This window comes from Lissotriton helveticus, chromosome 12, assembly GCF_964261635.1.
Source record: "Lissotriton helveticus chromosome 12, aLisHel1.1, whole genome shotgun sequence".
Lineage (NCBI taxonomy): Eukaryota > Metazoa > Chordata > Amphibia > Caudata > Salamandridae > Lissotriton > Lissotriton helveticus.
In genome coordinates this window covers 20289331-20311231 of record NC_136073.1, presented here as the reverse complement: position 1 = coordinate 20311231, position 21901 = coordinate 20289331, and the positions used below count along the sequence as shown (strand labels likewise).

The 21901-nt window shown below is 45.5% G+C and overlaps 1 protein-coding gene across 9 annotated transcripts in view; it reads left to right on the top strand.

The window, feature by feature from the left end:
- The window catches only part of LOC144798327 (nuclear receptor subfamily 2 group F member 6-like), a 768088-nt gene that overhangs the window by 678647 nt on the left and 67540 nt on the right, over positions 1–21901 (top strand). For all 9 annotated transcript variants that reach the window (XM_078669149.1, XM_078669144.1, XM_078669143.1 and 6 more), the window contains one exon: positions 12266–12360. In XM_078669149.1, coding sequence (XP_078525275.1) covers positions 12266–12360 — 95 coding nt within the window. The remainder of the gene's footprint in view (positions 1–12265; positions 12361–21901) is intronic.

Genomic DNA, 21901 nt, shown 5'->3' with positions numbered 1-21901 from the left:
TGTTCACGTGTACGCCATATTGGAAGCATTGCACAACTCTCCAACTAGTGTCTCCACCTTCTCTGCCACAATGCGGTTACTTCCCACAATTGTTCTCGAACTCCCTTAAATGTTCGTGCATGATTTTGTGCAGTACTTTAATTTCATACAAAGCAAACAGAAGGCAGCTCAGCAAATGTTTAAGATGGAGCAGTTGATTCTTGAAAAGTCAATAATAAGCCAAAAGCGATTTATCTTGGGTATTTAATGATTCTTGATGGCCATAGATCACGTATCCAAGTGAAAAATAGTCACTCTCGTAACAGCCAAGAAGTTTAGTCCAATCTCGAGGTCAGGGTAATGTTGCGTCATCCGCGTTTGAACAGCATTGTTAGCCAGGAACATCTGTTTGATGCTCTTTTGGTATTGACCTCTCTTTCAACAGCCGGTACGAAAGGCCTTCCGACAGTCGACATTACCTGTGACCTCCGGTTTCTGCTCACTGAGAAATCACTGTTGGCTCATTATGGGCTTTTCAAGAATCAATTGCTCCGTCTTAGATATTTGCTGTGCTCATTTCCGTTTATTATATCATCTTGTTTTATCGGTTCAAACATTAACACCTTTGGGTAGCAGGTTGTTTGCATGGTGAGCACTTCTATAACACAATTACTGTTATTGATCTTTATACGGTGTAAACAAGACTTTAGCCATACGGTTCCCTATGGGATGTGCAACTCTCCTTCCCTCTGCTACCATTGTAATTGTTGGTATTTTAATGCCATGCCTGTCCCACCCGATGCTTTCTACTATTTGAAATCCCAATTAAAAAATCAAAAGTTTTTTTTCTCCCCATTCAATCGGTCTTGATGTGAATGGAGAATCCTTAATCCCAGAATCTGGCCCTGAAAATATTTTTCGCTGGACCCTTTAGAATACCAGACCTATGAGAAAGGACAGTGTGTGGGCTGATGCAAGGAGTGAGGCTCGCGGCCTGGATATGTCCCCAGATGCTGGTCTTGCTCCTCCTTCCGTGGCTACGCTGGAAGGAGCTTCTTGCTCAGTGGTGGCGCATAGGGCGGCTGATTTCCTTGACTTTCACCTACCCATGGTGGCAGTCAAAATTAATCTCTTGAGAAAGGAGCTGCAACCAAAAATCCCCACATCAGAATCCTTATATTTATTCAATGATACCCTCACCGACATCCTGTTGGCTACCTGGTCCAAACTCAGCACAGGCGGTCCTGTGAATAGGACGATTGCCTGCCCCAATCTCCCCACACCAAGGGACCCAAACTTCCTCATGCAGCACCCTACCCCTGAGAGCTTGGTGGTCCATGCCTCCACCTCCCAAGACGCTTTCCCTACCACTCCCCCCAATAGAGAATCCAAGAGCCCGGACTCATTTGGGAAGATGTTTTCTTCTGCCTGCCTGGCATTGTGGGCCGTGAACGCTGTATGCCTTTTGGGCCATTATTCTAATAAATTGTGTGATACAGTTTTGCAAGTGCTGCCACAGGTCCCGGAGGAGTCCTGGGCTGTACTTTCCCAAGTGGTCACTGACGGTAGAGATGCAGCAAAGTTCACTATTCAATGAGTTCTTAACACTATCAACTCACTAGACACAGTCGTTTCCATCACCCTGGCCCTTAGGAGCCACACCTGGCTCAAGACTACTGGCTTTTCAGGGGATGCCCAAGCTTTCCATATGGACATGCCCTTCGATGGCCCCCACTCTCTTCGGAGATGAGGCAGATTCGGCGCTTGTGCGCTTTGAGGATTCTTGTGCTACTGCCAGATCCTTTTGTCTCTCTACTACCCCACTCCCACATTAATCTGCCTTTCACAGCTATAGAAGGGGCTTCATGCTGTGCTAGTTCCCGCCCAGCAACTGTGCACTGCAGGCTCCCCCAACCTCTGTTTGGCTGAAGGAGCAGTACCCACAAACCTTGTAGGTCATGTGGCCAGCGGTGTGGCCAGTCCACCGCCCTCACCCCCACTGCAGTGTCCTCTAAACCCTCCTAGTCTGCCCCTTTACCACAATGGGCACCCACTTTGCAGGAGTCTCCATCACATGCCACTGGCAGTCCATAACACCGAACAGGTGGGTTTTGCCGATTGTCCGATCTGGCTACTTCCCTCCGAGACAACCCCTCCCCCACCATGCCACCATCTCATGATCGGCTGATGGAGGATCATCTGTCCCTTCTCCGTGAGGAGGCCTCAGCTCTCTTAGCCAAGGGAGCAATAGAGAGGGTTCCAGTACCAGAAGTAGGCTGTGATTACCCTGCTACTTTCTGGTTTGCAAAAAGGACAAGGGCCTTCGCCCTATTCTCAGTCTCTGTACTCTCAATCTCTTCCTTAAAAAGGAAAAGTTCAAGATGCTCACTCTAGCTCAGGTCTTGTCTGCTAAACCGAAGAGACTGGATGGTAGCGGTGGACTTGCAGGATACTTTTTTTCATATTGCCATCATGCTCGCCCACCATGCTCAATCTGTGGTTTACAGTAGGCTACGAGCACTTTAAGTTCACCATGCTTCCTTTAGGCCTTACCAGCGTCCTTTGTGTGTTCACCAAGGTGATGTCGGTAGTTGCAGCTCATCTGCGGAGGTCAGAGGTGTCAGTCTTCCCCTACCTCGATGGCTGCTGAAGGCTGGCTCACCCCAGTCTGTTGTCTTCCACCTCCAAACTACAGCAAACCACCTGCACTCGCTTGGGTTTACTATCAACATGCCAAAATAACACTTTACTCCCTCTCTGATGCTCTCTTTAAGTGCAGTTTCGAGCTTATCCTCCCTAACGGCGAGCCCAGGATATTCAGGCTATGATACTGATATTTCAGCCACTATCCTTGGTTTTAGTGAGTGACTCTGAGGTATCAGAAGGCACACTGGACTTGACCCAATTTTCCACAGGAGCAGATGCCAGGTCCCAACTCCCCTCAGAAGGCAAATGCCCTGATTGTATCCAAAATCTAAACAACTCTTCCACGGTGGAGAAAGGGGAAGTGGAAGAAAGAGAGACCCCCTCCAGATCCAGTGGTCCGTCTGTAACTTCTGTTGTCTAGTTTGGGTTCTTCCTTCAATCACGTAGAGAAGTAGAGAAATATTAGGACCTATATAACACATTAGTACATCAACATTAGAGCTAAACATTTCATTACATTAAGATTTAACATCAATATCTCTATAATTTCACACCCACGCACCTGACTCTCTTGAAAGACTATGATATTATACAAAACAAGGGAAACCCAAAGTAGCAATAGGCCTGGGACCTTGGGATTATACAGTATTTCAAGAGACAATGGTCCCAAACTTCAATTCAAGTATCAAGACAAAAATGAATATAGACCAAAATTGAAATCTATATTAAATGTCCAGCCGGACAAATTTTATAGTTATTATAATCAGATGTGGTAAAGTTATTCAACAATTTCCAAGTGGGACACAGCCTGTGTCCAACTACCACATGAGTACAAACAAGGAAACATATAAATGCAAGGCAAAGGAAAACAGCCTGTAAGTTGTTCACAGTTAAAACAGACAATTAATAATTAGGTACACTTTGTGTGATTTCGTAATAAAAAGATTTTCAAATCATCAAGGGTAAGCTGTCGACGACGTTTCGATCCCTTTTTAATATGGGATCATCATCAGGACATATTGATTAATGCCTTTACTATTTTAGAGAGATTGCCAAACATGGTACATAACATAAAAGTTACATGAAACAAGCAAAAACAATTATAATAGGAAAAACAGAATGGGTAGGGAAGAAAGGAGGGGAAAAGAATTACATGTTAATACAATATAAAATTATATGTTGGACACAATACTAACGCAAAAGAGATCACTCCCTGTGAGCTTTAGTCTGTACACCTCAGAATTTGTGACCAAGCAGGGACCAATATTTCAAAGCGCGTTGTGGCGAGGGCTCATGCAGCGTATTTAGGTGATCTAGCAAGTAAGTTGTGGGCACTGTGGGAAAGATGATGCAGCGTATTTAGATGATCTAGCAAGTAAATTGTGGGCACTGTGGGAAAGATGATGCCACACACGGTCAACTAAGGAACTCGTTATAATTATGGGCATCAGTGCAACAATGGTGATAAAGTGGTTTGAGACAGATCATAATTACAGGCGCCGTACCTCAATGTGGAACAGAATCATCTGTACGTGCATGGCAGAAATGACCAGTGCATACAACAATCTGGAAAAATTGGACATAAGACATTAGGGCCAGTGCGTAGCTTAAACCTAGAAAGAGTGGGAAATCCAAAGGAGCTGCTTACCACTAATAAGATCCAAATAATAAGTAGGAATCAACAAGGGTAAGGCAGATGATGGTAAAGATTTAACTATAAATAAAAATGAGGGGTCGAAAAGGGGTGTTAACCTTTATTAAATTTTAATAGTAACAGTCTATTCTAATGAAGCCAGATTTAGTGAGGTACTCACCAGCGGTTAAAAGTTGCTGGTAGCTCTTAGGTCAGTTCCTGCAAGATGGAACAAGGGATTGCTCAGTTTGTGCAGAACGGAAAGGTAGCGGCTATAACGATATGTATAGCAAGGCGTCTTACCAATAGGTCTTCATAGAGGCTCCGAAATAGGGAGTCTGGCGCGGCGTGCGAGTAATTACTCGGAGAATCCAAATGAAGAATGTGGCTCTTAAGCGGGCTTGGTACTGCCCACGAGAATCCTTGCTTGAGCCAAAAGAGAAAGTGACACATAATCGCATTGTATGCGTTACCAATTTCTCACCCATTTCAAATGCTTTGAAAAAAAGTGTTAGTAAACATTGGCATACACTTAATGCAGGTGTCCTAAATTTAGAGCGTCCGCTATTTGCTTTAAAAAAATCTAAAAACATTAAAGAGCATCTAGTGAGGGCAGCATTGCCAGTTGTAAATACTGGAAACACACTGGAAGACCTATGGGGCCTCCCACGATTAACAGGCCATATAAAATGTGGTTCTTGCAGTGTATGTGTAAACACAATTGAAGGAAAAGACTTTTTGTTTCAACAGGTGGTCTTTCGCAGACAACATTTCACAAATTGCAACAGTTCGAATGTAATTTACGCTATTTTTTGTCCATGTGAACTAATATATATAGGACAAACTACACTAAAGGCACGCCTCCGTATTGGACAACATAAGAGCCGAATTCGGTGCAAGACACCTAATGCACCCCTTGTGGACCATTTTTCTGAGAAAAATCACAGTGACTCTGAATTCAAATGGACAATTATCGACACAGTCAAAAGCCCCCCAAGAGGAGGTGATGTGGGCACCCTGCTCAATAAAGAAGAATTCAAATGGATTCTGAGGACCAAAAGTATTCATACTGGCTTGAATCGCATGGAGGACTGGACCTCATTGCTCTGATATCTATTGGACTTAATTGTCTGATATTAAGCTTAACATGAGTTTGCTTTCTAATTCTGCTCCCTATGAATCAATTCTCAGTTACACTGTTAGTATGTAACTTATATAAGCTATGGGATGTTGTACTGTTGAAATAGTATTCATGAGGTTGGTTTTTAACTAATTTATTGAAAAGGGTATGCTCACCGACCCACTGTGATTATGGATTTTTGATACAAAAATAAGGTCCTCTTGTAAGCATTAGTTCTTTACTAGTATTGTGCTTTATTTGAATTATTGTGCTTTATTTGATTTTTTTCTCGTGCAGCTAGCCGATTATGACGTTAATTATTGTTTGATACAATTTTTGAACTTGTTTTCTTTATGGAACTGTTCCTTGTGATTGTAGAATTGTATTCTCTGAAGGCATGTCAATCGGGCTTTCATGTTTAATTTACCTCTTCAAAATGGCCACCGCATTTGGACACATTATGTCTTCTAGTTACCGGACCTTTAAGTAAACAACATTGTTGCTTACACATTGTATTCTTTTACCTATGGAGCTTGCTTACTGTAAACCGTATTTTTAGTTTAGAAGCACCCAGCCTTCATGCACATTTCACCCTAGCAAAACAGCGATTATATTCGCATAAATTAGGATCGCCAGTTACTCGACTCTTAAATAAATTAAGATGTCGTCTTTGGCCCATACATAGACATTGTTTTATGTTTATATATTTGTTATATATTTTTTGCTATTGAGTGACCTATGCGGTTGATACTAGGTTCTCCATTTATTATTTTTATGGTATATCAACCTCCCTTTCAAGATGGCCCCCAGATTTGCTATAGAATCGCTGCCACATTGGCGATCACATGACCATGATCGTGTGATACTGTTTTAGTACCTACGGCGTTTTTATGGTGGACATACTTTCCGCCCTGATTAGATCGAGCACTGACTCGGGCGCTCACCACATTCTCCATTTGGATTCTCCGAGTAATTACTCGCACGCCGCGCCAGACTCCCTATTTCGGAGCCTCTATGAAGACCTATTGGTAAGACGCCTTGCTATACATATCGTTATAGCCGCTACCTTTCCGTTCTGCACAAACTGAGCAATACCTTGTTCTATCTTGCAGGAACTGACCTAAGAGCTACCAGCAACTTTTAACCGCTGGTGAGTACCTCCCTAAATCTGGCTTCATTAGAATGACTGTTACTATTAAAATATAATAAAGGTTAACACCCCTTTTCGATCCCTCATTTTTATTTATAGGTAAATCTTTACCATCATCTGCCTTACCCTTGTTGATTCCTACGTATTATTTAGATCTTATTAGTGGTAAGCAGCTCCTTTGGATTTCCCACTCTTTCTAGGTTTAAGGCCCTAATGTCTTATGTCCAATTTTTCCAGATTGTTGTATGCACTGGTCTTTCTGCCATGCACGTACAGATGATTCTGTTCCACATTGAGGTAAGGCGCCTGTAATTATGATCTGTCTTAAACCATTTTATCACCATTGTTGCACTGATGCCCATAATTATAACGAGATCCTTAGTTGACCGTGTGTGGCATCATCTTTCCCACAGTGCCCACAATTTACTTGCTAGATCATCTAAATACGCTGCATCATCTTTCCCACAGTGCCCACAACTTACTTGCTAGATCACCTAAATACGCTGCATGAGCCCTCGCCACAACGCGCTTTGAAATATTGGTCGCTGCTTGGTCACAAATTCTGAGGTGTACAGACTAAAGCTCACAGGGAGTGATCTCTTTTGCGTTAGTATTGTGTCCAACGTATATTTTTATATTGTATTAACATGTAATTCTTTTCCCCTCCTTTTTTCCCTACCCATTCTGTTTTTCCTATTATAATTGTTTTTGCTTGTTTCATGTAACTTTTATGTTATGTACCATGTTTGGCAATCTCTCTAAAATAGTAAAGGCATTAATCAATATGTCCTGATGATGATCCCATATTAAAAAGGGATCGAAACGTCGTCGACAGCTTACACTTGATGATTTGAAAATCTTTTTATTACGAAATCACACAAAGTGTACCTAATTATTAATTGTCTGTTTTAACTGTGAACAATTTACACACTGTTTTCTTTTGCCTTGCATTTATATGTTTCCACTCATGTTGTAGTTGGACACAGGCTGTGTCCCACTTGGAAATTGTTGAATAACTTTACCACATCTGATTATAACAACCATTAAATTTGTCCGGCTGGACATTTAATATAGATTTCAATTTTGGTCTATATTCATTTTTGTTTTGATACTTGAATTGAAGTTTGGGACCATTGTCTCTTGAAAGACTAGCCAAAGCCTCAAGGGTTGAGAGTATCTTATTTAATTTATTTTCTTATAATTTCTACTCTCGATTTTCATTTACTAGGTTGAAAGACTTGATGAAGAAAGTTAGTTTAAACCAAAGAATATCAGAATAGTGTTTTTTTTTCCACGAGGACGTGTTTTAGTTCAGGTTGTCTAATTATCCTTAGTTCTGACCACTATATTTAATATTCCAGAAAAAACAAGAAGATTCTTACCGTCCTGTAGCCTTCTCCACAGGAAATCTTCTCGTTGAGCCGCGATACAGGAAAAGACTAAAGGAACACTAACCTCCAAAAGGAGGAGATTCCCGGTGTGCACACCACTCCAGAAAAAGGGCGGCGTTACCAGGAAAGCTTGGGATGACGAAATTCTCCTCATGAAAATTCTCCTCAGAGAGAGCGCGTTACTGGACGCTGCTCACTCGACAAGGAAATCAGTCGAAGTGCACGGCTTTTAGGGCAGGTTAATACACTGTGATGTATTCCTATAGGTTCTGAATCGATCCCCCTATTCCTGACCCTATTCTGGTTAACAAGTTAACTAGCAGCCAGCCCATGATGCAGAAAACCCCCATGATGCAGGAACCGTTATCTGATAAAGCCACACTACGGCACAGGAACGTGTTATCTGATTAGGTCATAACGCTTGCCATCTAATTAGACAAGCGATATTCCTCCAGCCCCTGATAAGGCATACGGAGTTCTCAAAACAAATCAAACCTATGACAGACCTGGGGAAAACCCTGCGGCCATTGTTTTGATTTCACCGAGAACTTCAGCAAAAGAATGTGCTAACGACCTGGTCGTATGACATCCTTATTGACGTATCTATGTCCATCCTTACGTCAATCTCGGCACCTTAAAGGTATAAATATTACCGATATTGCCCTATGCAAACACACGCGGTGGTGACGAGATCGGAGCAGCCAGACTTGCCGAAGCCCAGAGCAGAGCAGACCCCGCTGGCGCAGCCCCGCCTTCCTGACGCGCTGAGAACGAGAAGCCGTTTTTCTCCTGCCGAGAAATCCAGCACCGGCGCTTCCGGGTAGCCCTCGCAGGCAGCCTGGAATATCGAGACCAGAGACGAGAGATACAATCCCTCATTCATCCTAGATTCCAGGTACAGAACTGAATAACCCCTCGCAGAGAATTCTTTAGTCAGTCACTTGGCAAAACAAACCTAACTTAAACTGTAACTTTCTACTCCCGCCCACGTATTAGGCTTAGGTCAGGTACACGGGGTAGGCGTAGCTAGAAACACCAGTTGAGTACGATTAGTCAAATGTAAATGTGTATGTATATATTTTATTCATTTTAAACCATCTTATGGCTTAGAAACCATATCAATGTTTTTACAGTATTATTTTATACTTCTGCTTTTAATGTATGCACTTTACTTAACCATAAGTATTGCAATAATATCGATCCATTTCTCTTGTATGAGAAAAGAGACTGATCAATAAATAACATCTTTTATTGAACACGCCCGTCTCTTCCTTTTCTCTACAATCTGATGAGACTAAGAATGCACGTACTGACTGAGTAAAATAGATTGCCTTTTGTTCACACGACTCTAGAGATACACTCTTGATTAGGGGAGAGCAAAGTTGTCATGTTCTATGGTTGTCAGAAACTAAATCCCTTCTTGTCTATCCAGGGAGGTTCAACTCCTCCTTGCCTATTCGAGAAAGTTTCTAGTGAACTCTGAGCTAGCTGGCAAACCCAAAACTTTAAGTCTAATATCGACAGTAGTAGACCTAGTTAACGTCTGGTCTAGGCCTATACTATTGAAGGTATTATTCCAATGCGCAGAGCCTATTGGGATAATAGGAACTACACTACAACACTTCAGATCGAGGACTGAACGAAAGACTAGAATGCCCAAGGCGATTACAATGGCGGGCGCCATCTTGAGGGGTTGAAAACCTTATGCAGGCAGTTTTACGCATTAGTCTCTGCAATAACAATTTAGAATGGAGAATGCCGCAAATACCAGAGAGGGTAAAGGGCAAAACGGATCTTCTTCCTTGGTGAGCTTTTCATGATGCATGTGGTGGTGTTCCTGACATGAGGCTTCTGGGCCTCATGGCCTCCTGCATCCTGCTAGTGACAGCAGTGGGACTTTAAGTTCCAGTGGGTGCAGCATCAGGGGAATCTCTCCAACTTGGTTCAGTTCTCGGAGGGAACTGCGACCGGTCTGCAGTAGTGGCTAACGAACCGCTGGTGGGTCAGAGGCAGACCCATCTCCCTTCCCCAACCAGATCGCACAGTAGTGACAGGTGCGTCATTCCTAGGATTGGGATGCCATCTGGGAGAGGTGGAGCTCAGAGGACTCTGGTCTCCGGGGAAATCCACAGTCCAGATCAACCTTCTGGAGATCTGTGTGATCCTACTGGCATTGAAAGCTTTTCTGCCCTCGATCAGGGGACGGCTGGTACAAGTGTTCAGACAACACTACCGTCATGTAGTACTGCAGCAAACAGGGTGGGGTTGTGTACCCTTTGTCAGGCGGCACTCCATCTCTGTACATGGCTGGAGCTACAGGGCATATTCCTGGTGGTTCAGCACCTGGTGGGTTCTCTAAATGCTAGAGCGGATTATGAATGCCCTTTCTACCCGGAGGTGGCGCACGGTCTCTTTGAGCATGGGGGAGAGCCTTGGTTAGATTTTTTTGTCTTCACCGAGAATGTGCAATGCCAATAATTTTGCTTGATGTACTTTCTAAGGCAGCACTCGCTTGGAGATGCTTTTAGTCTCGAGTGGAGCTCAGTCTTCCTGTACTCCTTTCTGCCCATACCACTCTTACCCAGAGTTTTCAAGTGACTGGTCCCAAGTTATCCTTGTGGCACTGGGCTGGGTGCGGAGAGTCTGGTATCCTGAGTTACTGAGCATGGCCATCAATCTTCTGGTCAGGCTGCTCCTTTGGGAAGATCTTATTTCACAGCAGCAGGGGAGGGTTTGAGCCTCTACACAATTGTCCCCTCAGGCTTCTCACCTTGAAAACAGCCTTCCTTGTGGCAATTTACATCTGTTTGCAGACTAAGTGAGGTGCAGGCCTTATCTAAGCCGCCTTACCGCTCAGTCTATCCTGAAAAGATGGTGCTTTGCATAAGGGCCTCCTTTCTACCAAAAGTGGTCATTCCTTTTCATGTAGGCCAATCTATCACCATGCCTACCTTTTTATGTTCCTCCACATCCTTCTCATGATTAGGAGCGATTCCACAATCTGGACCCAAAAAGAGCAACCGCATTCTACCTTGACTGCACACGAGAGTTCCAGGTGGTGACCACCTCTTTGTGTGGTATGTTGGTGTGAGGAAGGGTCCGGCAGTGCAGAAGCGGATCATCTCCATATGGGTCATACTCTGCATCAAAATCTGCTACGCACTGGCCAAGAAGCAGCCTCCCGAAGGTTTGTGGGCTCATTCCACCAGAGCTAAAGCGGCCACCACTGCGATAGCACGCTGAGCTCCGGTCCTGGATATCTGCCAGTCAGCAACATGTTCTGCCTTGCACAAGTTCACCAAACATTACTGTCTGGACAGGCAGGTCTGTAGAGATGGGCACTTTTACTGTTCAGTCCTGCAGGATTTCGTGTATGAAATTTGTCCGAACACCCACCACTGGGGATGGTTTTGCTTGGGTATCTATTCAAAGGTAAGTAATCTGCGGCTAGTAGTCTCCATCAAATGGACGAGGTACTCCACTTTGGTAATGCTTTATCTGGTAGTGACTATATCTAGCCACAGATTCCTTACTGACCCACCCATCCTCCCTGTTTTGCGAATGAATTCCTAGGAATAGGGCTGAACCCTTTCAGGGCCCTAGTTTTCCACTCTAGTGGTAAGTGTTCTTCATGGGTACACAATTCTAGTGTGGAAAGTCGTAAAAAAAAATAAAAAAATTACGGCATGCTAGGGTGTGCTGTACTTCAATGCACTTTCCGGTGCGGCCAAAGACTAACGCAGAGCCGATACACGGCACCTACTGGCGCACAGGGGTACTGCTCACAAACGTTTCCGTATCCAGCTTTGATTCCTGGGGGTAAACTCAAAAGGTAACCAATCTTAGTCTCTACCAGATAAGGCTTTACCGAAGGTAAGTAACTTGTTTTTCTTGTTGGTGTACATGCAACTTTCCAGTGGTTTCCCACACCAAGTTAGTGACTAATCTTAATATCAAGAAAGTTGAAATTTGGTGTGCCCCCGCCCCATCTGCCCCTTTCCCAACTCCCGTTATTTTCTGGAAGTAGACCTGAAGGAATTTTTGAGTATTGAGCAAGTATAAGACTGGAAGTGTATGCATGGAAATCTTCAATTCAAATAGAATCTTGTATGTGGTTCTGGGCATGTCTTTTTAATCCCCTAAATGCAGAAACCTGTCCAATCCTTTGGCGGAAACCTTGGGTTGATAATTTATAGGTATTTGTCCCATCTTTGGCCGATTTTGTGTATCTGTTCTTTGACTTTCCGATGACAAGCAACGATGGTGATAGAAACATTTTTGCTGTGCTGTGTTTCTGTGGGCATATGGAGCTGCTCTAGTTATTTGTTTTCATGCTTTCCTTTTAGGTCCAACCGTGACTGCCAGATTGATCAGCACCATCGCAATCAGTGCCAGTACTGCCGGCTGAAGAAATGCTTTCGTGTAGGGATGCGCAAAGAAGGTATCTTTCCTCACCCTATCTAATTGGTTTGGGTAACAGGCATACACATTGTTTCTGTGACAAGCTTGCAACATTTCCCCTTTATTTCAATATTTTGTAGCTTTGATTAGCTGTGTAAGGCCCCGTTTCGCTTCTGAAACGCAGGGCTTAATTTTCTGTTTGAAATCTGATCAAGTTTTTTAGCCTCCCTCATTCACACTGGGTGCTGTGGATCAAGGCTGTCCAGTTCATTTTAATTCTATTCAATATCCTATTACCGGAGCTCTGACTGCTTCCTAAACCTGTCCTAATGGAGTAATATTTCTTGAAATCTACACCATTGGGCTTATGGCAGCTAAAAACAACAGTGAAGGTTTAAAAAGGGGAGAGCCTGATCTTAGATCACCAAAATAACGTCTCTGGCAAAGTTCCCCATAAAATATGCAAAAAGTTAAATATTTGAGAGACCAGGGGCAGCATCTCAAATGCCGTTGACTAGAGATGTAAGCACTTGCATATGTGACAAGTGTGTGTGGCAGAGAAGAATGGATATTCACTGTCTTAAGTTCTCGGTAGGAAGGTGGTGTTTGGAAGAAAACTGACTCGTGAATTATGTTTGATTTTTGAGGGTGACAGTGAGGGCTTGCAGGACGTAATCGCAAAAAGGCTGGTGAATGCTAGAATATCTTTACCGCAGTTGTGGTAGAACAAATACCGTTTTTTGAAAGCAGATTCTGGGCTGTTTTGTCTGTAACAGTGGGAGGCCTAGTTGGTGAACTGAGTAAGCCTTTAAGTTCATTGATGCTGAGTTTTGCAGCTCTGGGATTGCCCTGCTTGGAAGCCTCCGTAGACTCACACTGGCAACAACTGCTCAGAATCTTCCATCATTGAAAAAAAGCGATTGTAATCAATAACCAATTAGGGGCAGCCATCTTGCATAGGCTCTTGTGACTTCAAAAACTACTTAACAAGAGCTTGATACATTATACTAATTGTCTGCCTTGACATAACAATTTGCGAGTGCATCTGTACTTCAAGGTCTACTTACACTTTGTTTTAACACAGTGTACCGTCTGGCGTCGTCTTTTCCTTGACAGTACGTTTGCCCTCATTAAAAAATAGTTTATTTGCTTGTGACTTTTTTTTGTTCAGAAACTATTAGTTCAATTTTTTTTATAAGTAATACAGAGGAAACAAGGAGGGAGAAGAAAAGATTAAACATCTGACACCCAGCAGTTGAATGATGTGTACACCAATGTCATTAAATACAATTGACGTTAAGTACATGAAATAACAGGCATAAGTCCAGTACTCAGGATGTAACCGTAGCATTTGGCGCTGGGCCACAGGAAGAAAATAAGGCTGAATGAAGTGAAGCAAATGGAACTGCCAGGTGTATACCTTTCATGAGTGTCCTGATGTGATAACATAAAAGACTGGGCAGGAGGGGAGGGGGGGAGGGGGGTCATGTAATACTGAACAGGATTAGGCCCACTTCAGTTTTGTAACGTATCCATCTTTTTGTAAAAGAGACCAAAAACTAGGCTTTAGCCAATCGGAACACCGTACCCTCTAGAACACTCCTGAGAGAACCTCAGACCTTCAGATTTTCTATTGCATGTTGTGCTAAGGAGTCTCCACTGAGCTATGCTCAGTTTTTTCCTTATCTACTCTCTTGCACAGTTGTTCTAACCTTTTCTTCAGAATTCTAGTTATTTGGCTTGCTTGATCTACAATCCTGATGTCGGACATGGAGAAGGGTCTTTTCAAAGCCTGTGCCACCTGATCAAAGAAAATACTGCATGTTGATGACCCTCACAAGGACTGTATCTACTGCCTGTACCCTGACCACAAGGCGAAGGATTGTAAGGTATGTCGTACCTTCTCCACCAAAACGCTGAGGGATCGGGAGCGGCGCCTTCTCATTTGGTTCCAAAAACTGAAGACCAGAAAAGAGCCTACATCTAGTGTTGATCGTGATGAGGCCTCGTCTTCCAGAATGTCTCACAAGAGGGAAAGATCTGAACCTCATTCATCTGGTGAGCGCCCTCGTAAAGCCTGAAAAAAGACCACCCTTGGGTCTTACAGGCGTAGTCCTACAAAATCTCCTCACCGAGGTAAGAAGGAGATGAAAGGAAAATCTTACAAGGGACAGCAGGGTTAAAAAGGCAAGTTCTGTGCCTCCTTCAAAACCTCTTGAGGGCAGGAAAGCCTACAAAAGGCCTTCTGTTCCCCCTGAGGAGAAACAGCAGACGAAAGCTTTACCGTTGACTAAATCATTGTCGTTGACGAAGAGACCATAGTAATCGTTTACGCGAAGTGATGCTTCCCAGGTATCTGCAGTCAAGAAACAGTCATCGTCTTTACCTCCTACGTAGACACGATCGACTACAGGATCGTCGTTGAAGACTTCAAGCACCGCGGTTATAGTACCGCCGACTCTACTTCTGGCTTTTGACATCTCCTGGAAGAATTGGTGAAATGCAGGCTCTCAATATCCAGGAGTCTTTTCTTCAAGGATTAAAGAGTAATTTCTTATGGATACTACTGCCTGTGGATTCATCACCTTTTGAATACCCCCTGCGCCAGCATTCCGCAGGAACATTATTTTCTAGCTCTCCCACGTCGACTAAAACGTCACAATGGACAGGCTCCGCTCGCAGCACCGTTTTACGTCATTGGAGCCACAAAAGGACCTTGTCGGCATGCTGATGTCTGTTCCCTTTTTTCCGCGCCGCCGACGCTTAACGTTTTTTCTAGGGGCTCTCCATTTTCTTCAAAGAAAACTTTGTATCTCTTGATTGTTCCTGATGGCTACTTCTAGGAAGCCGGGATTTAAACCCTGCAGAGTGTTTGGTGGGTATATGTGAATCAGTATCTCTTGATTGTTCCTGATGGCTACTTCTAGGAAGCCGGCATTTAAACCCTGCAGGGTGTTTGGCTGGCATATGTAAATCACGAACCCGCACGATGACTACCTCTGATATCTATCTTCAGATCACAATGTCAAGGAATGGCGAAGCTTCAGGAAGATGAATCCGAAAGCAATTAAGGAACGTGAGGCCAAGTTGTTCATGGCCAAAGCCAAGAAGAAGAGGGGTAGGAAGAGGGAGAAGTCTTCGTCTTCTCACTCTTCAAGGTCGAAGAAGCATAAGAAGTCCAAGAGAAGACATGGCTCTCTACATCGTTCTTTAAAGGCCAGGGCTTCGAGGTCGCCGACTCAGACTGAGCAACCTCGAAGGAAGGACTTTATCTCTCTATCCCCATCTCCTCAAGTGACGCAGGTTCCATCTCCGGTTGCGGCGTTGCCGGCTCTGAATGATTCTTCACAACATGAAGATTCACAGGCTTCAGCGACTACACCGGCGCCTGGTTAGTCCTCTCCAGGCCGTGTGGCTTCACCTGTGCAGGTGCCGGCTCCGCAGGCTCCAGTTTGACCTCAGGTGACTCCTATTCAGGAAGGTACGGATCCATATCTTCCTTTTCCTGCTCCTGGGTCTGTTGCTACGCATTTCCTCAATGAGATGTTTGGGTTCGGCTCCAACCTGCCCTTTCGGGCCCCGTGGGACCTTTGGCTTTTAACCTGGGTGTTCCTCAATTTTATCCCCAGGCTCCCTTCATACCATTTTTACTGTCGACTCCTGCTTAGCATTTCCTGGCGCCGAGATCCTCCACTCCGGCTCCTCGAACTCCTTCGGCTGCTGAGTCGGCGCTGCCTCTAGTTCGATCGAAGGCTAGGTTCCTCCATCGACTCCGTTGACGTTGTCACCGGTGCCGCGTGTGGCTCCACCGACGCCGTTACCTAAGCAATGCTCTAGGAGAGAGGCGCAGAGGCTCCTTGAAGAGTAATGTTTACATAATCAGGAGGAAGTGGAGATTGTGGACTCTATGGACGAGTTCGAAGGCCTGCATGAAGCTAGTGGCCTAGATACTTCTCCTGAATATAATCAATCTGCAAGTGGGGGTGTTGAACAGGACATTGCTCCATACCATGTGGTTATAAGGAAGGCAGCTAATTTATTGGGTCTCAAGCTTCCCTCAGCTGAGATAAAGTCTAATATTCGAACAAGTTTTAAACACGTCTTCATTAACTTCTGAGCCATTGATTCCTTTTACGGATGCTTTAACAGAACCAATCTTGGAGGTGTGGCAGAAGCTTTCATCTGCTAAGGCTATTTCTCGTTCTATCTCGAAGGTACAGTCCTGCCCCTTGAGGTCCGGCTTTTTTGTCATCGCATCCTACGCCAGAAAGTTTGGTTATTCATGCTTGTTCGACGCAGTCTACTGGTTCCTTCCCTACTATTCTGGGTGATAGGGATTCTAAGAAGATGGAGCAAGCTGCGAAGAAGAGGTTTTCTTCTGCAAGTATGGCTCTAAAGTCCACTAATGCAACTTGCCTTCTTGGACGATATATCCATGCTTTGATGGACTCAGTTGTGCAATTGGCCCCTAAATTGCCTGAAGATGATAGTGCCAATTTTCTAGAAGTCCTTACGGATTCTCAGGCTGTGGCACGTCAGGTGATTCAATCGGGCATGGACACTGCTGACTCTGTAGCTCGTGTGATGGGGTCTTCTGTGGCTGAAAGGAGACGGGCATGGCTTAGATCATCTGGTTTCTCAGCTGATGTTCAGGCAACTTTGCTGGATTTGCCCTTTGATGGATCAAAGCTCTTTGGTTCAAAGGCGGATTCCGCTTTAGAATGTTCTAAAGACAGAAGAGTTACTTCAAGGTCTCTAGGTCTCCAGGTGCAGTCCAGAGGATATGGTTACAAGCGGTATCATGGTTTTGGGAGATCTGCTTCCTTTCGTGGCCACCAGCAATCTCAACAGGGCCAGCAACAACAGAATCCCTTGTACAAATCATACAGAGGGCAGAATAAAAGAGGCCTCAGGGGAGCAAATCGTCAGCAATCCTCCTCTTCTTCCCCCCCCCCCCCCGCCACCGTTTGTACAACAGGGAAGCAGTTCTAGATCCCCCATCTTAGAACATGTTTTTCCAGTTGGAGGTCGGGTGTCCCACTTTCTACAAGATTGGGTCTTGAATCCTGTAGAGAATGGGTACGCCCTTCCCTTTTTGGAGTATCCTCCTCCATACCCTCCTTGGTGGTTATTCAGAGGACCACTTACTGCTTTTACAGCAGGATGTTCTTATATTGCTTCAAAAAGGTGCGATCCAGGTTGTTCTGGAGCAGAAAAGGGGTCAGGGTTGCTACTCGCGGTATTTCCTGATCCCTCAAAAAGGACGGTCGTTTGAGACCAATCTTGATCCTCAGCATTTTGAACCAATACCTAAGGCAGGAGAAGTTCAAAATGTTGACCTTGGCTCAGGTTCTATTTGCGCTGCTCCAGGAAGACTGGATGGTGTCCATCGATCTACCGGATGTGTATTTTCATCTTCCCATCCTGAAGTCGCATCGGAAGTATCTCCGGTTCACGGTGGGGTTGCAACACTACCAGTTTTCGGTTCTTACTTCCGCACCTCGAGTCTTTACAAAGGCGATGGCAGTGGTAGCGGCTCATCTCAGAAGGTCAGGGGTCCCTATTTTCCCCTACATGGATGACTGGCTGCTGAAAGCACAGTCACCAGAGTTGGTTTCACGTCACTTAAAGCTAACACCTCATCTGTTGTTCAAATTGGGTTTCTCGATAAATGTACCCAAATCTCACCTGTTGCCTTCTCAGTTCAGCCTGTTCATAGGGGCAATACTGACTGGACACTACTGTGTGTCGAGCATACCCGCCTCCGCAGAGGATTCTCGACATTCAGGAGATGAATCCTTTATTTCATGATGGAGCGGTTGTTCCAGTCCTGAAGGTTCTACGCCTGCTCAGTCTGTTTGCGTCCTGCATTCTGTTGGTCAACCATGCACGCTAGCACATGAGGGCACTCCAGTGGTGCTTCCGCAGGCAGTGGTATCATCACAACTGAGATCTCGTGGAGAAGATCAGAATCTCCAGAGAAGCTGCACTGGAGCTGACTTGGTGGAGTGTGCAGGGCAATCTTTCGCAAGGAAAGCCCTTTCAGTCTCCCCCGCCAGTGGCCACAGTGTTAACGGAAGCCTCCACTCAAGGATGTGGTGCTCATCTGGGGAATCTGGAGGTCAAAGATCTTTGGTCTTCAGAGGAAAGGTTGCTTCATATCAACCTGTTGGAATTGCGGGTAATACGTTTGGCACTAAAGGCTTTCCTTCCTTCCCTTCGCGGTCAGTCAGTTCAGAACCTTAACCACATGAATGCTACAGCAATTCATCCTCTGTGCTGCAGATCCATGATTCCCATTGTTCATGACGAGCTCAGCTCGTCATGAGCACACAAGCAGTGTACTGCATGACGAGCTGAGCTCGTCATGAGCATGGAAGGGGTTAACAGACAACTCTACCGCGATGTGGTACATCAACAAGCAGGGAGGTGTAAGGTCGTATCGTCTCTGCCGAGAAGCTCTGTGACTTTGGTCCTGGGCTCAGGGCCAACGGATTTGTGTGTGTGCAAATCATCTGGCCGGTGTGCTAAATGTTCATGCTGACGGTCTCAGTCGGCGTTACTTGGCTGATCACAAGTGGCGGCTTCATCCGGAGGTGGTCCATCGCATCTTTCAGATATGGGGATTTCCTCGGTTGGACCTGTTTTCCACTCGTGAGAACGCGCCCTGCCCGTTCGGCAGTCTCCAGTATCCGATGCAGGGAACGTTGGGGGGCGTGTTTCAGATAGATTGGAGTTCACAACTCCTTTACGCGTTCCAATACGCTTGATTCCTCAGCTTCTGAGGAAGATTCGCCAAGACTGGGCCCAAGTTATATTGATCGCCCCGTATTGGCCAAGAAGGATGTGGTACTCAGACCTACTTCTCCTCTCATCGCACCCTCCGCTCCGTCTCCCTCTCAGGGCAGACCTCCAGTCGCAGTCGCAGGAGCAGGTTCTACACCCCCACCTCCAGAGCTTACACCTTCATGCCTGGAGATAGAACGATTCAGAAAAGGGGGTGGTGATGAACAGAGTGTCTGAATTAAGCAGACCACTCTTACCCAGTCCAAAGATCAGGGCTTGATCCATCACCGTTATTTAGCTCACTGCCCCATCCCAGCTCAGAACCTGGCTATATGCAAATTAGTCTGTCCCTGGCCCAGTGCATCATGGGAACAGGGCAGACCAAACTACCAAGCCAATTCTTCACCAGAAAGGAGACAAGCTTCCGGGGACCGGTTTCTGGCATTTCAGCCGTCGTCGGCCCGGCTTGCTTGAATCCTGATGGAGCAGTGAGCACGGGACTCATGTCTGAGTATACCCTGCCACACCTATAGTGGCCAAAAACGATTCAGAAAAGGGGGTGGTGATGAACAGAGTGTCTGAATTAAGCAGACCACTCTTACCCAGTCCAAAGATCAGGGCTTGATCCATCACCGTTATTTAGCTCACTGCCCCATCCCAGCTCAGAACCTGGCTATATGCAAATTAGCCGGGCCGACGACGCCTGAAATGGCAGAAACCGGTCCCCGGAAGCTTGTTTCCTTCCCAGTATAAGAATTGGCTTGGTAGTTTGGTTTGCCCTGTTCCCATCATGCACTGGGACAGGAACAGACTAATTTGAATATAGCCAAGTTCTGAGCTGGGATGGTGCAGTGAGCTAAAAAACGGTGATGGATCAAGCCCTGATCTTTGGACTGGGTAAGAGTGGTCTGCTTAATTCAGGCACTCTGTTCATCACCACCCCCTTTTCTGAATCCTTATATTCATCTGGCAAGTGTTGTAACAGGATTTCAAGTGTATCATAATGAGCCTTGTCATATCTGGCTAAGAGTGCTTGAGAGTTGGAAATGCACCAGATATTGGCCGCTTGAGCTGCCACCCTTTTCCCTGATGTTTCTAGCACTTTAGATTCTTTGTCAGAGGAGGAGCATCACCCGTTGTTTGCGAGTTTGCCCTCTTCCGGGCATTAGAAACAACTAGAGAGTCCAACGGCAACTGTCCCTTGATATAGGTGGGGTCCCCAGGTGCTGGTTTGTACCTTTTTTCAATTCTGGGGTTTATCACCCTTGCTCTGGTGTTTTCCTTAAAAATGTCTCCAGCATGTTTTAAGACACCCTTTAGCATTGGTAGAGTCTTGACAGTTCTCTCCGAGGTGGAGAAGGTGTCAAACAAAAAATCCACTTCAATAGGGTCAGCATGGAGCGGGACATCATGATTTTTGCCTGCCCTTTCAATAAGCGCATTAAACGCTGCTGAGTCTTCAGTAGGCGAGGTTTTCACAGCATACATCTGACTGTCTGGGGCAGTGTGTGGATCTCCTGGGTCAGCAGCGTCTGCCCAGGGTTCATTGTGATCTTCAGGATCAGTGTCTATAGGATAACTGTACTCCTCATTGTCACCTTCCCCTGTCTCCACATCCGAGTAAGTTGGCGAGATAGGAGCAGTGTCTTGGCGCTCACTGCTCCATCAGGATTCAAGCAAGCCGGGCCGACGACGGCTGAAATGCCAGAAACCGGTCCCCGGAAGCTTGTCTCCTTTCTGGTGAAGAATTGGCTTGGTAGTTTGGTCTGCCCTGTTCCCATGATGCACTGGGCCAGGGACAGACTAATTTGCATATAGCCAGGTTCTGAGCTGGGATGGGGCAGTGAGCTAAATAACGGTGATGGATCAAGCCCTGATCTTTGGACTGGGTAAGAGTGGTCTGCTTAATTCAGACACTCTGTTCATCACCACCCCCTTTTCTGAATCGTTTTTGGCCACTATAGGTGTGGCAGGGTATACTCAGACATGAGTCCCTTGCTCACTGCTCCATCAGGATTCAAGCAAGCCGGGCCGACGACGGCTGAAATGCCAGAAACCGGTCCCCGGAAGCTTGTCTCCTTTCTGGTGAAGAATTGGCTTGGCAGACGCTCTGTTCATCACCACCCCCTTTTCTGAAGATGAATATAAGGAGGCAGCAGAGATGCTCATTCAGGAAGGGAAGCTTATATCAAATGCATCTATCAAGTGTGCGCTGGACGCGGCAGACACCGCGGCCAGGGCAATTAACACCAGTGTAATGTTGCGCCGACATGCCTGGCTGAGAATCTCCGGTTTCAAGCCCGAGATACAAACCACCATACTAAATCAGCCTGTAAACCCTGACCACTTATTTGGACCAGAGGTGGACACCACCTTGGAAAAGATAAAAAAGGACACTGAGACTGCAAAGTCTATGGGGGCTCTACAGTCCCAGCAGTTCAGGGGTGGTTCTTTTCGTCGCTCAAACAATAGAGGAGTTTCCAGAGGCCAGCTGTCACAGCAGACACAATACAATAAAGGAGGCACACAGACCACCTACACCAAACAAAGTAGAGGTGGCTATCATGGAAACAGCACCAAGGGTAGAGGTCGTGGAAACAACAGCTCCCGATCCTCCGCCACTAACAAACAGTGACGCCTTGTCACTGCCCCCCGACCATGCCACACCAGTCGGGGGGAGACTGCAACAGTTCCTACCTGTCTGGACATCCATCACTACAGACAGGTGGGTGAGAAAGCTTATCCGGTACGGTTATTGTCTGGAGTTAACATCCACTCCACCCGACATACCCCCA